The 13,930-nt window shown below is 43.1% G+C and overlaps 1 protein-coding gene across 2 annotated transcripts in view; it reads right to left on the reverse strand.

Annotated features, from left to right (window-relative positions):
• The window catches only part of rapgef4a (Rap guanine nucleotide exchange factor 4a), a 32,056-nt gene extending 23,142 nt beyond the window's left edge, over nt 1–8,914 (reverse strand). For both annotated transcript variants that reach the window (XM_042084211.1, XM_042084210.1), the window contains exons 1-4: nt 8,780–8,914; nt 5,315–5,457; nt 5,003–5,091; nt 4,087–4,233 (exon numbers count right to left, since the gene is read on the reverse strand). In XM_042084211.1, coding sequence (XP_041940145.1) covers nt 4,087–4,233; nt 5,003–5,091; nt 5,315–5,457; nt 8,780–8,862 — 462 coding nt within the window. In that variant the 5' untranslated portion in view covers nt 8,863–8,914. The remainder of the gene's footprint in view (nt 1–4,086; nt 4,234–5,002; nt 5,092–5,314; nt 5,458–8,779) is intronic.
• Nucleotides 8,915–13,930: the final 5,016 nt, after the last annotated feature.

The raw sequence follows: 13,930 nt of genomic DNA on the forward strand, positions 1-13,930 counted from the left end.
TCACTTTCATTTCTTGTCTTTCCATCTTTCCATTGCATATCAAATGCTGCAAAGGTTAAGACAAAAACTTGGAGAGAATTAAAAGGCATCATCTGACATCTGAGTGATAAGATGTCTAGAGCAACATAAACCTAGCTGGAAGCCAACAATTCACAACAGAAGTTAGATTAACTCCTTTCCATCCAAAATGTTCCTCAACCAAACACACTATAAGCACACGAAAACAAAACAATAAATAAATGAGCTATTTTCTGTCTTTTCCGATCTCTGTGGGGTGGCGCCGGTATTTTGGAAAGGGGTTAAGAGTGAAACTGCAGACCCAGTCTTGACCCCTCCCTCCCCATTTCCCTCTGTCGCTCGCCGACTTAGAGCACACACCAAGTCTGTGTCACTTCCTGTTAATCAGGTCTCCGTGCTGACACAGCAAACCGCCGGCCCGGCCCATAGGCTGAAGCCTCAGTCGTCATCCCTGCCCACCTCAGCAGCTGTGTGTAGCCACACGTCACCATACATAAACACACACATACACACACAGCACTATATATATATATATTTTATATATACACACACACACACAGCACATGTCACCATATACAAACACACACACACACACACATTTTTTTATACACACACACACACACACACACACACACACACACACGTCACTATACACACACACACACACATATAACACACAGCACCATACACAAAACACAAATTATGATATATAAACACACAATGTGTATTACATTACATACATATAACATATAACACATACATTAATAGACAACACTCACATATAACCAACAGAATCATATACAAACTGACATAAAAAACACACTTCAGCACACACATCATGTACTACACTCATACAACCTTCAGTATACTACAGACACATTCAGCTCCCAGTCAAACAAGTAACCATCCCTTCAACATTTGTAGTGATCTATCTGGATGGTGTTTCCAGGATTGTCAGAGAGGGTATCCAACAAGTAAAACAAAATGTATTAGTGTATGTGTATGTGTAAGTGTATGTGTGTGTGTGTGTCTGTGTGTGTGTGTGCCTGTGTGTGTGTGTGCCTGTGTGCCTGTGAAGGGGATTCCTCTGTGCCTACTCTGTTGAATAAACATTCTCACAACTGCCTCTTTGAATAACTGTGACATGTGCAGGGAGGCAGCCATGCCTGGCGGTTCTCAGTGCGGTGGGTGCTGATGTCAGGGGAATGCCCAGAATACAACAGACCTCCAACCGCCACTCATGTTCCAGGGAACATATTTGCCAGAGCTGAGAGATAAATGTCACAATAAAGTCCTAAAGAATTCCATCCCTACTTATAGGAGTCGATTTAAAAATACATCTTCTATGTTCAGAGTGTTTAAGGACCACAAAGGAAACCCATCTCCCATGGAACACCTTTGAGGGCCCCATTAAACACCACTGAGCATCTCGTTACAGACAGGGCTTTTGATGTGGAGGAACCCGGAGCAGATGAGAAGAGAGATGTCAGAAAAACAGGGAAAGCCCATCATGTCTACTGTATAAATGAAATCCGCTCCGCTCTGCTCCGTCTGGCCCTGCTCCGTCAGCACGCGCCGCCACAGGCGTTCTGCAAGGCCAAGACACATGCGTGGGTGGAGGACAGGAGGTCTGTTCCGGGGGACGCCCTGATGCCCAGGGGCCTGGCGTCTCCAGAGGACAGGATGCCCACGTGCCCTCGGAGAGGAGTGGGGTCCGCAGAGCATCCGTGTGACCCAGTTGAGTAAGAAGCTCACAGCATGTCAGCTGTCGTTAACAACAATGAAGTGGGCCAAGCTGCCTCACAAACCATGGGGGGTGGGGGCTGATTTACACAAGTGATGAAGTGAGGTGGCAACTAAAAGGGATGTGGTATATGGGAGTGAAGAAGTACACAAGAGTAAAGGGAAGTTGGAAAGGCCCTATAGACTCACACATGTATGTTTGCATATGGCTCTACAGTCACCAAAACAGCAGGCCCTGCAATGCCAACTGCAAAAGTTTGAGGCACATTGCTGTCATTATGGATTATGTGTGCACACATCACTTCAGCTAAGTCCACTTTAGAAACCACTCCACGACTGTGCCAGTAACTGTCAAAGGACACAATCAGTTGGGCGAGTAGCACACAACACAAAGTCAAGCACCAACTTTTTATGTGTAAAAGTAGTATCTTAAATGTTATGTGTACATTAAATATATTATAGACCAATTAAAACATTGAGAAAAAGTCAAGACAGACTCTAATACAGTACATAAATATATAATAACACTCCTTTCTCTGAAGCTCCTATTCCATTAGCGAATGAGTTCAGACAGGATTCACAGCCATTTTTCCCCCACCTCACCCAAATAAAAACCTATCGCAGGGTCCATGGGACAGAGAAGCTTTCCAGAGGCTCCAGGCAGACAGATGCTTAAAAGCAGTCCACCAAACAAAAAAACAAGCCTACTTATAAAAGCTCACACACAAACACACACACACACACACACACACACAAACACAGCATAACCCAGCACTGAATGGAAAGTAACCATTTCAGACCAACCTTTCAGGTCTAATGGTCTGTTGGTTGCAGGCAGTATTCCATGCTACGCTCTCAGTACACACAACCAACAAGCAAAACACAAACCACATATAAGCCACATACAAACACACAACCCACATACACATTTGAATAGTGCCTCCCTGTCTGGGAGAGGATACACGACTGATACACAAAACCTTAAGCACAACTCGCCCAATTCTCTTCCCCGCATCCACCTCCACATCCCAGAGGAAATAGATTCTCCCACTCAGGAAACCGCAGTGTTGTCTCCATCAGGGCGGCAGGATTCTCCAGACACTCTGTCACCTCCTGGCCATTCTGTGCCTTCCTGGTACAGGCGGGCGGAATATTCCCATTCCACTTGACCCCAAATGAACCCCAACGCAAATCTCTCTGCAATTAACCATTTCCTAGTTTATGTAAACACCCCAATACCATGAAATAGCGAGCATACAATGACAATACTGGCCAGCGGAAAGGGCTTAGTAATGTTGAAACCACAATCCATGTTTTCCAGGAAAATATTTATCTGCCTTTTCCTCATGCAAACACAAGTGGTGTGTTTGTCATATAGAAATATCATTGGCCACATCTATATGAGAGCATCACACTGTATCTGAGTTGTTCAAATGGACTCCATTACTTCTAAACATCTAAACATCTAAAACAATCTACAGTTAAACAACAAACCAAAATAACCACACATATGGGAAACGTGAGAATAAGTCACAGAAGACATGCCAGTTTCAGCAACCAACCAACATGCCATGCTGTGTAGACTGACTGAGACTTCAGAGTTCACTTTTACGTCACACCACCCTCTAGTGGACGAATTTGATTAGGTATGCATTTTGAAGAACACCACTGGATGGAACAGTATTTCACTGCAAATTTTCTTCTGCCTTAACACTTTCTGAAAGACTTGAATATGAGGTGTGTGAGAAAGAGTACTGTGTGCACATCCTTTGTACTTTCTGCTGTGGTGATTGCTTTTGTTGTTGTTGATGTACACTAGGAAATAATATTTTTCCCTTTTGCATGAGAAAAAAAAGAAAATATTAACTGAAACTCATTAACTGAACTGAAAACTACTATTGAATACCTTAGTTATCAAGACTGAGTATACTCTATAACAATCATAACAATATAGTCAATCTGTACAATATAGTCTGCCTTACAGTAATTCAAAAGACGAACAAAGTGCAGTCTAACTAAAGCTAATTTAATAATGACGCAAATGAGCAAGATCCTAAGCTCAACTTGCTTGCAAACTGTGTGGAATCATATCATGTTCCATCTTCATGACTGCACATCAGTACAATATATCAAGGTCCACTGAGTACAAGTCCTGTCTACATGAACACACCTTTGGCCCACATCTTGGCCCAAATAAACACACAACCCAATGAGCAAATATATATACTGAGTGGTAAGCCCTTGAGCCACCGGTCCACATCATTCTAGGAAGAGAGAGGGCCAGAGCTGCTCTCTGAGTGCCCTGCCCCGCGTCGCTGGCCTCACCTCCCACAGGGCCTTGAACTCTCTCTGCTCGATGCGCAGGAGCTCGCTCACTTCCCGCGTCACAATGGTGGCGTGCCGGGGGGTGTTATCCAAGATGGACTCCCCAAACGCCGTGCCAATTCCCAGAGTGCAGATTGTGACTGCATCCTTTGAAGGAGAGAGAAAGACAGAGAGAGAGAGAGAGAGAGAGAGAGAAATGGGTAGAATTGAGGGCAGAAAGGAGAGGAGAGGAGAGGAGAGGAGAGGAGAAGGAGGACGAAGATGAGGAGGGGGACGATGTTGAGGACAAATTTAATCAGGTTACATTCACTCAATTTAAAATGTGCCTAAGAGAGTGGATCTTGTAGTGTTGTGGTTCCATCCACTGCCTGATATGGAAAGCAATTTAACACTTGGACACACACATACACTGAAACACACACACACACACTACACACTACACACTACACACACACAAGACTCTTAAAGGCTCTCAAATCCCAGTACTCTGCACCAGGAGGGGTGCGAGTGATGGCCCCAATAACACTAAAAGGTCTCTTTGGTCTCCAAGGTTAGACATCACTGTCAGGAAGCTCTTCAAGCACACATTTCAAATGAGCTTACGAACAAATCTGTATTACGTAACACATCAATCATGACTAGTCACATTAGGTAAGGTTGTTTTGTATTACAGGTCAAAACAGTGAATGTTAAGCAGACTTAACAAATAGCTAGTTTTGAGATCATAGTGTACTGATGATACAGCTATAAAGTGAGGTTAAAGATATGCACCATTATCATCCTGACAATCAAATAAAGTATATTTTTGTCACAGTTCAAATGTGCAATAAAACACTTTATTTGAGAGCATAATATGGTCTCTCTAGAGAGGCTTGTATATACAAATGAGTTATAGTATGACAGTGATGGCGTGTACCTGGTGATTGGCAGTCTCTGAGATTTTGACATCCAGAGATCCAGACAAAACAGCATACCAGCTGGTCCCAATGTCCCCCTGTCGGTACACTGGGGAAAACAGAGGCAAAGCTTAGCCCTGAGAAACTGCCTTATGCCCAAAACCATATATACAATAAAGTGACAGCTCTTGGTGAAATACTGTTGTTCTGTGTTGACACAGCAGAAAATTCTATGTGGAAATTAACTACAGACATTTTGTTATTTATTTCAGTCTGGTAAAAATGTTCCGTCCGTGTCATTTTTAGTGAAACTAGTTTAATTTGCAACCTACATGTGATCCCTTTCTCCAGACATTCATAAAATCCGCACAGGCATATCTCATGTAGGAGCCTGGGGTTGAACCTCTCGAAGGCCTTCACATTTTTCAGCCGGGCCAGTATGATGTCCACATCCTCCCCTGATCGTTCGGTTGGCCTGGACAAAGCAAGCACATTTAGTTCACCATCAGTTGTTTACCAAACCGTCCTTTACAACAGCCAGAGAGAATGTGAATGTGTCCTTTCATCCCGTTCTCTTGTTTGATGTAAGCTCGGTTGCTACAGCAACACCTAGCAAATCAGGGTTTGCTGGCCAGCAACACTGATAAGAGCAGATTTTCTCTTTTGAACATGTGTGAATGCATAAAAGAGTGATTGTACAAATGAGTAGAGTGCCTAACAGACTATGAGGTCTGTTTTCTCAAACTATGTGCTGAAGGGACTCAGTTTTAAATGTACACCATAAGCAGCTGGGTTCCACTTATCTGCTTTTACTTTAATTTGTCTGTAATGTTTTTTCTTTGCATTCAGTGAGTCATTGTTTTCATTAGTATTTTTGTTGAGGTCTTTTACTTCCTGCTTACATTTGTCTAGAGAAATCTGATCTGGTATCTGATGATACTTCTGCATCACACCTACCTTATTATATGACCTTACTTACATCATATAGAGCATATGAAGCATATCACCACTTCTATATATTTCTGAAAAGCTTAACCACTGGTATGTCAACCATGTTTCAGCATCATCCATTTTAATTCTTGCACTTGTTCTCCATCACTGCAATATTTCACATGCACTCTCAACGAATCCTATTACTGTCTAGCAAAATACTTGCAAATAAAACATTTAATCAAAAACCAGCTCCTAAATACACCATAAAGACTTACTCGGACAAAGACCCCACATGTTCTGATGTAACGTTGATGTGATAGACTGGTGCTTTTGCTACCTGGAACTGCAGGGTTCTAGTGGCACAGGGGCAATAGACTGTAATTACCTATTACACAACAGGCACAGAACAACAGCCAGACTGGTACGAGAACATATCCACTTCAGCTACATTAGTAGACTAAATTGAAAGCAGACGATCTAGTGGGACACTTTGTTGACATTTGTAATAGTGCATCTACAGAGCATACAGAGGCACATTCATCTAGAGATAAGAGACTCTGTTTTGAGTCTGGGGCATATATTCTCGAGTATTCTTTGATGCTGTACATAGAAACACAATATCCTAATTTTTAGAGAGGCTTACTCATCAGGTATAGAGGTTGTACTTAATATTTCATGCAGCCAGCCTATTTTTACCACACTGGATCAGATATGACAAAATGACGTGTAATGACAAATCGCCTGCTTAACACCACAGGGCTTGTTCCCTGACATAAGCCCCCCTCCCTACTGCAGCAAGGTCTGATTATTTACAGGTAAGTCCCTCCAGAACCCACCATTTTATCCTGCGCTAGGTAAACATGGAACACTGTGTAAACACATCTGTCGAGACTGCGGCACAAAGCTCTCGAGCTCAAGCAGTCCGTCAGAGTGCACTTTGAACCTTTCCTCAGATCAGCCTCTTCAAAGTCCTCTCTCTATCTCTCTCTCTCTTTCTCTCTGTGTAACTATATCTCTCTTTCTCCCTCTCATGTAAATGTAGTCCCCTGGTACTGTTTTCCTCTGGTACAGTCTCCCAGTCTCCTGCTTCTGCTTTTCGCCTCACTATTTCGAGTCACTCTGGCTCTTGTTCCTTTTCTTCTTTTTCACTCCCTCCCTCCACTGTGTCAGCTGTCCCCTCCACGCCCTGCCTCCCTCTCTCCCTCTCTCTCTCTCTCTCTCTCCATGCCCCCGTGTACTTTGAGGGGACTGCAGAGGCAGTGCTCTCCTGGAGCACTGGACCGTCTCCCTCTGCAGTCCTGTCCGCTGCTCAGCTCGGCTGTGTCCGGCCAGAGGGCCTTCAGCAGAGGCAGCCAAAACCAGAGCTGCTGGCCTCCTTTCATCTCAGAGTTTGGTCCTAATCTCTCAGACAGGTCACAGCTCTCTGTATTTCTCTCTCCTTCTCTCTCTCCAAAGCAGGACTGGCAAGTGTGCATAAACACTGGTGATAAAACAACAAGCCTCCCACCTGTGTCATCCAAGGTGTCGGTGATTCAGTTTTGCTTTCATTACAAAGGTAGAATCTCCATGCACTTTAGTGGATAAAGAGTAATACTGCCTGTTTTGACAGCATTCAGGATGAGTGTCCGGTAGATACAACTGTTTTTTTGTGAAAAATCAATTGATGGCTGTACTGACAAACTACTATAGTGGGTATATGTGCTGTATGTGAGTGAGTGATTCAATTGAGCACCCCTAAATTAACATCACTTAGTATGCCACTACTTCTGAACTGTGCACACAATTAACATGGCTAATTTTGACAGTCCACCAATGCTTGGCTATGCAAAGACTGGTAATAAATGTGCAAAGATATTGATCCAGAGGGAGAAGATCCCATTAATCCTTGATGTGCATGGCTCTATGAGTCCATTAAGTCATCAGTGTGAACCCTGTATGTATCATTAACACATTATGAGGAACACTGTTGGCCCCTAGCTTTGACATTCACTAAATCATTTTCTTCTAGTTTAATCTCTAAGGTGATGAACTGCAGATGTCTAATTGCGAAGCTGGGACAGCCGTTCAGCTAGGTTGGCTTTAACTGTGCTTTTTATGCACAACTGTTCGGTTGTTAGTTTGGCATCTCAGTCCCTTGCAGCAGTCTCAGCGTCTGTTTTCAACACCACGATATGCCCAGTTCAGTTGGCAGACAGGACAGAGAAGACTACACATACCTTGGAATCAAAGCCAGAGTCGTTAGAAAGAAGACCTAATCTGCCTGGTGACGACCTGATCGGGATGCCAAACTCACCCCCTCACAAAACTGCACCGCCTCGTGTTTGGTGGGACACTGCGATTCTCTATGAAAACAAATGGGGGGATCTCCTGTGGCTGTGACTGCGCTGTACTGGGCTGCGGTATAGAGGTTGTGCTTCGGTCTCTCTCCTCCAGGTGACATTCGCCCTTTATCTAGTATCGCCTTTCCCGTCCCGTTTATTTCACCTCGTAGCCTAAATGGTTGCCAGCATTAATGCCATTGCAAAGAAGCTGTGACCACAGCCTATGTTTCGTAGGTGCAATTATCTGTTTGATAACGGAACAGTAGCTACACCGAGGGAAACGAATTATGTGTCCCTCCTGCCAAATTACCTAAAATAATAAAACCGTAGTCGCAAATCATCATCTCTGATTGAATAAGGCAACCCATACTACGAGTTTCCCAGCGAAATGTATGCTGACGCTAGGTGCGATGGGGTGCTGTCCACAACACAAAAAATAACTTAAATCTCTAAAAAAAAAAAATCAGACACTTCAGTCGCAAGCAGAAGATGCAGAAGACCACTGACTTTCAATCGAAGGAAAGAAATAGTGCACTAACTTACCTTTTATCGAGACAAACGATCCATTCTGCAGAGGCAGAAGAATGAGTAGAAGTATGCGCTGCTACCATTTTTGGCGAGATCATGGACACAGAGACTTATAGGCACGATTTACATCACTCGTTAATGAGCTGTTCCTCTCTTAGATTGAACTTCCAACACATGGTTGTCACCTGACCCATGCTTCAAGAGGTGCACCTCCCATGCTGGCCACAGCCTATAGGCTAACATGTAAAACGACCAAATGTAATCTAGCCAGTCCAGTGGGTGTTCAAATATGCGTAAATTAATGACAGCATAGTATGAAACTATGTATTTTGTCATCATATTTGCATTGCTTTTCTGTGAATGAATATGAAGTTTAGGATATGAGATAGACTATAGACTAATACACTAGTCTACCATGTATTTTCATAATAGCCTAATTAATTGGGTAGCCAATACTAATCATAATTAGAATATTGGGGGGCGGGGGGGGGTTATTGGACATGGATCTCAATACAAATTTCAAGTTTTTGCCTGAAATTGCACTGTGCCTATTTACAAGGGCATTGTTCCCACCTCTTTTGGGGCCAACCATCAAATGCTGGACCTCTATAGAAAGCTCAGAACCTGTAGTTTTCGTAGGAAACAGTCAAAATAACTGTTTGATGTACTGACAAAGAATTACAGAGGCTAGAATATAGTTTTTTCTTTCTGCCGGAATACAAGCATCTCTGAACTGACCACATTTCAGCCCTCTAGGTCACTTGATATCCCTTAGAAACACAACTGAGCCCTAGCACCAGGTCTTGTGAAGCTGTGTGCAAAAGTAGATCAAAATAGAATAAAAATATGAGTGCTTTAGACTATTATTTGCCAAGGTATGCTCATGCGTTTTGTAAAGTGCCTATGGAAACTCCCCATAGGACTTGTTCTTATCCAAAATGCATACTGACATCAAATGCTTACTGCACATGAACCCCTTTGTGTAGAAGCATAATCCTGGTCTCAAATGAAAGGTAACACTTTGAGGTTTATTGTGGACTATTTAGATTGTGTCAGGTGTTCGGATTTAGACTGACTACACAAAATATGGAATAATTACAAAAAAGTCTCTATTTTTGCATTTACTTTGTCGGTTCAATGAGTGTGTGATAGAGTATACATCTGTACAACTAATATTGGATAAATCAACATGAAGATTCAATTTCTATGGATTCTTATATAAAGCACTATACAGATTGTGCATGAAAAAAGTCAAAGCTTTGAAATGGTGTATAACATTACTATGCTACATAGCAATATGGTGCATATAATTGATTTAGAATGTTGGGGGGAGGTGGGGGAGGGGGTAACCGTCCCGCCGGTGGGACACTGAAAGTTATTTGGTTGCTTTGGGCATTTTAAGTGTGTTGGAGAGCTTGTCAACACAACGTAGAACACAAATAGTTAGCCCACAAATTCTCTTTGGATTTGTAGCATAGTCTACGTGGCGGATTCCCTCTGAGACAGCATAAATGCAGTGTGAATTAAGGATCAAGCACCAGGCGCCACTGTGACAGCTGAGTGGGTGGGAAAGATGCAAGAAAGATTTTTTTTCAGTCTTTTGTTGTGCCGCAGCCTATGAGCGGTGGGTTCAGCATAATTTCGCTCTTTTGATTTCCAGTGTATCCACGGAATGGGTTCGGGCCAGATTCAGTTGAGGAAAAATGGTCATGAAGTTTGGAACCTCTTGAAGTGGATGGTTAATTAATTGGCATGCCCTTCAGGATGGTGTCAGTGATGAGCAGTTTACAGATCAGTAGGCCTAAACATACATTTTTAATGTCCATTGTGAGGGACTCTACAGGGGTCCCTCTTATTAGGCAGCCATGCATTACTCTATTGAGGCCCATGGTTTCCTGTCTTCCCTGTCTTGACACTTTTACACAAAACAGACACATAGTACAGTAGAATACAGTTGCCATAACAACCATAAGGACACCCCATGACTATTTTGAATGCTATAAACTGGGTTGCTGAGACTGCCTGTGAAAACAGTAGTCGTTGGTGCAGAGTAGCCTTTAGCCATCCATATGCTTGTAATGATGGTGCTGTGATGATTCTACCTTTACAATCTCCAAGTACCTGTGATCACTAGTCTATCAGATTGCAGGGGAAACTGCAACTCTTGCAAACACAGAGGGCAGAGATGGATACGGTGTAAAGAGCAGATGTGTAGAGTCACATAATTAAAATGTCCACTCAGCACCCCAGAGCAACTGAGTACTGCAGGATATTAGCATACAAAGCCAACAGACTTTCTCCGTCTCTGCCACACACAGAGACACACACACACACACACACACACACACACACACACAAACACACACACACACAAACACACACATACTCACACACACACACACACACACACATACTCACACACTCACTCACACTCACACACACACATGTGCTGAAGTAAAAATATGGAGCATTTACTGTTGTTTCTTAACACTAGCCTGCATAACCACAACATTCTGTTCACCCACTTAAAGTTCCATTAATGTGAGCTACAATCAGTTAGCTGGATCTCAGTTTTTAGAGGGAATGAAAATCAGTCAGAGCCAGTAAACTAACTGGATTGATTACAGGCTGTTTCAGTTCCCTGGTGTCTGTCTACAGTCCATTATCAGACCATAATGAATGTAGTTGCAACTTTATTGAAAGACTGAAAAGGCATAAGGGACTTATCTAATGGGGCAGCTGTGGCCTACTGGTTAGCGCTTTGGACTTGTAACCAGAGGGTTGCTAGTTTGAACCCCGACCAGAAGGCATGGCTGAAGTGCCCTTGAGCAAGGCACCTAACCCCTCACTGCTCCCCGAGCGCCGCTGTTGTTGCAGGCAGCTCACTGCGCCGGGATTAGTGTGTGCTTCACCTCACTGTGTGTTCACTGTGTGCTGAGTGTGTTTCACTAATGCACACAGGTTATCAACATTCTTATATTGTTGGAAGTTCTGAACTGGAAGCCTTCATAATGGCTGTATTCAGTGATCCAGCACCCCCACCCCCCACCCCAACCCGATTGATATATGATGACAGCAATACAAGCTTAAATTGTATTATATTTGACACACAACCTCAATATCAACTTGGAGTGCTCCACTGGCACACCTTAACACAATTTCCTGTTTGAGCTGTGCAATTTTTGACCAGAAGGTGGCAGCATATACAACATGTACGCTATACAAAATACCTCCTAGGCATAGAGGCCTACTGAATGATCACTAATCTCAGTAGGTTGATGCAGAGTTGAGCTTTAAGAAGCTGGGGGCATTGCCTAGACTAATCTGGAGCCTCTGTCACAAAAAAAGAAAGAATATGTGGATCAACTATCAGTTTTACAATATGCATCATTGCAATGTTATATTAGACTTTGGATCGAAATTATGACCATACTTGGCCAGGGCTTTCTTGAACATACATCACACATTCTACACACTGGGCTCAGCTGCCAGCTGCAGTCTCTAATCCACTGCCACCACCCTACGCCACTCCCAAATTCTGCAAACATTTACAGCTCTCCTCATCGCCATCATGAAATCTGATCTGCTCAGTCAGCCGAATGCCTCACACACCACTAACTCACCCACTCCATCACTTACACTGCACACATTATAAAAATGCATTCAATAACTGGCTGTTGATAAGTCCTGTTCAGAGTCTGCTAGTTGAATGTTATTCCTCATATAGTTGTGAGTGTTGTAAATACTGATTATATGGTACACTAAAGGTTTCCATGAAAAGTGATTTTATCACCAAAATTGCAAATAACAGAAGATTTTCTATCTGTCTCTCATAGCTGTGGCCTGCCAGGTCAGGATATTGTGTCGTAGACACCATACCTTCTCCTGCAGAGTGGAGGTGAATAGCCCCTGACCCCTGTGGGTTTGAGCCAAACATCTCTGACAGAGGGAGGGAATAGTTGAGGGGTTGTTATGGGAACAGTGATCCTGACAATGCCTCCTGAGAGGGAGAAGATGGCTCAACGGTTGCTCACGTGCCTGCATTGCAGCACCCTGCTGTGGTTGCCAGGTGATAATCCAATGAACCTGCAATAGTCAACTCATGTAAACAAACATCCTGGGCGCTAGCTTCCACTATTTCAATTCCAGCTGGTGACAGGCACTAGAGAGAATGTTTGTGCTGTACGGATAGCAATCCCTTTCTTCACGCCACTGTTTACTGTGTCAGAGGCCATGCCCCTGCTTTCACACGTGACACTGATAATTTATCTCAGTGATACATTTGTTGTACATTATTGTGATGCATACACAATATCAGAGGAATTTCCTCAAAGGAATTGCCATGCTATGTGCTTTCTCTGAGAAAATCACAGAATTTAAACATGTAAACTAACACAACCTATTGTAACCTACAGTTAAAACTGCACTCCATTGCAGAACTACTGGTTCAACCATTACTGAGCCAAGGGCATTATGGACCACAACAACGGCGTGAGATGTTGCTTATCAGATAACAGCTCCTCACATTTGAATTGCAAGGCAGAGAAGTCCAGGAAATGCCTCTGGAATAAACTTTCAAATAAGATCACAAAACACTTCTACTTCCCTCCAAGGCCCGGAATAAATAATGTCTGACTCAGTAAAAGACGTAACCCTGATCTGGTGCTGATATGATGGGTGTGGGCCAGCGCTGGGCCAAACTCGCTCCACTCTGTGGCACAGTTAGGATGAGAACTACTGTAAAGACGATTTGCTTGCCAGTGCTGTAAAAGTAAAAAATTAAGAGACATATGGAAAAGGTTATCTAATTGCCATCACTTGAAAATAACAGAGTTTCTCTCTCTCACACACACACTCTCTCTAGACTCACTGGTGTCACTGTGGGTTAATTTTTCATGTTTGTCACAATTAAATATGAATATTGGGTGGTCCCCAGGGCATTTACAAAAACGGCATACACAAGAGGGAGAAATAGACCACCATCTGTGGGAGCTCTGTCTGCCAAGTCAAATTCATCCTCTGAGAAGACATGATTTTTTTATTAGTTGGGGCCTTTAGCTTGTGTGAAATTTCCTCCGGGAAACAGGTAGGTGATATAATGTCTTTCTTTTCTTTCAGACAGGTTGTGTTATCAAAACATATTGGCAAGCTCTTTAGACTTTAGAC

This window comes from Alosa sapidissima, chromosome 2 (genome assembly GCF_018492685.1).
Source record: "Alosa sapidissima isolate fAloSap1 chromosome 2, fAloSap1.pri, whole genome shotgun sequence".
Classification (NCBI taxonomy): domain Eukaryota; kingdom Metazoa; phylum Chordata; class Actinopteri; order Clupeiformes; family Clupeidae; genus Alosa; species Alosa sapidissima.